The sequence below is a fragment of the Elephantulus edwardii genome, unplaced genomic scaffold (genome assembly GCF_000299155.1).
Source record: "Elephantulus edwardii isolate Elephantulus edwardi_28Jun2011 unplaced genomic scaffold, EleEdw1.0 scaffold01950, whole genome shotgun sequence".
In the NCBI taxonomy this organism is placed as follows: domain Eukaryota; kingdom Metazoa; phylum Chordata; class Mammalia; order Macroscelidea; family Macroscelididae; genus Elephantulus; species Elephantulus edwardii.
In genome coordinates, this window is record NW_006401700.1 from 1 (window position 1) to 1,667 (window position 1,667).

Genomic DNA, 1,667 nt, shown 5'->3' on the forward strand with positions numbered 1-1,667 from the left:
TCTTGAAAAACCTACAACCGGGAGAAGAAAAAGTAGATGAATGGGATCTTCTAAGACTCAAATCCCTATGCACATCCAAAAACTTCTCCAACAGGGTAAAAAGGGCAGCCACTGACTGGGACAAAGTATTTAGTAATAACATATCAGATAAGGGACTTATATCCGGAATTTAGGAAATACTTGAGCACCACAACAACATTAAGGTAAATAATCCAATAGAAAAATAGGCACAGGACATGAACAGGCACTTCACCGAAGACAACATTCAGATGGCTAACAGGCACATGAAGAAATGTTCTGCTCGAGGTACGCCTGAAGAACCCCACCAGGCCCTCGTGGGCTCACTATCGCGGTACCTGGCGTGTTATAGCCTCTGTCTTGCGAAGCCCTAAGGCTCTCCAGCTCACACTAGCCCTGATCAAGCTAGGTGCAGTTGCTCACCCGCTCATTCTAGCGGCTGTTCATCAGCAGATTCTGAACAAGTTCCTTATAGTACGAATGAGGGAACTACTGTGGAGAAAGGAAGATTGCCAGAGGTTTTACCAAGAGCACAAAGGGCATTTTTTCTATCAACGACTGGTGGAATTCATGGCCAGTGGGCCAATCCGAGCCTACATCCTTGCCCACAAGTATGCCATCCAGCTCTGGAGAACACTGATGGGACCCACCAGAGTGTTTCAAGCACGCCACGTGGCCCCAGATTCAATTCGGGGGAGTTTAGGTCTCACTGACACCCACAATACTACTCACGGCTCAGACTCTGCGATTTCAGCCAGTAGAGAGATTGCAGCCTTTTCCCCTGACTTCGGTGAGCAGCGCTGGTATGAGGAAGAGGAGCCCCAGCTGCGCTGTGGCCCTGTGCGCTACAATCCAGAGGGAGGCATCCACTGTGCGGCTGTATCAGGAGGCTCAGGACCAGCCTGATGCAGGCCTGTCAGTCTTTGAAGACAGGTGGTATTACCCAGCTTTCACTCTTGGACCTGCGGTTGAAAACATTATCCTATGCCTAAAGAAATCTGGGTTCATGATGTCATTTGTGGTGGTACCGCTACCTCCGGAAGACCTAGTTCATCACCGCCATCTCTTCCAGAATCTAACTCTTGATCTACCTCTTATCTGGAATGTTCATTACTAGTTCAGAAGAATAGTGAACAACTGAAGTGGGTCACCTGTTTGGTTACTCTTTGTACTGAAACTGTCCTTAAGGAGAAGCTCACCTAATTGAATTGGCTGGGCTGTAAGTCTACCGAAAATTGCAGTGACTCTGTATAAGCAGCATTTTAAATACCTTTCTAAATAAAAGTCAGTGTTTCACTAAAAAAAAAAAAAAAAAAAAAACTTCTTAGAGGAAGACATTCAAATGGCCAACAGACACAAAAAGAAATGTTCAAAATCCCTACCTCTAAGAGAGATGAATATTAAAACGACTATATCATCTCACCCCAGTCAAAATAGCAAAATTTAACAGAACAGCAAGCAACAAATGTTGGTGAGGTTGTGGAGAAACTGGAACCGTTATTCACTGTTGGTGGGAATGTAAAATGGTGCAACCCCTGTGGAAAACGGTATGGCGCTTTCTCAAAAAGTTACAAATAGAGATACCATTAGATACCATTTGATCCACCAATTCCACTTCTGGGAATATACCCTGAAGAGACCATAGCTGA

General features: G+C 45.1%; 1 protein-coding gene across 1 annotated transcript; it reads left to right on the plus strand.

Annotated features, from left to right (window-relative positions):
- Window positions 1-370: 370 nt before the first annotated feature.
- LOC102855775 (nucleoside diphosphate kinase 6-like) lies at window positions 371-924 on the plus strand (the record flags this gene model as incomplete). Its single annotated transcript, XM_006903477.1, has 1 exon — window positions 371-924. A coding segment is annotated over one exon (554 nt), but the record flags the coding sequence as incomplete, so codon positions are not given.
- Between the last annotated feature and the right edge of the window lie 743 nt (window positions 925-1,667).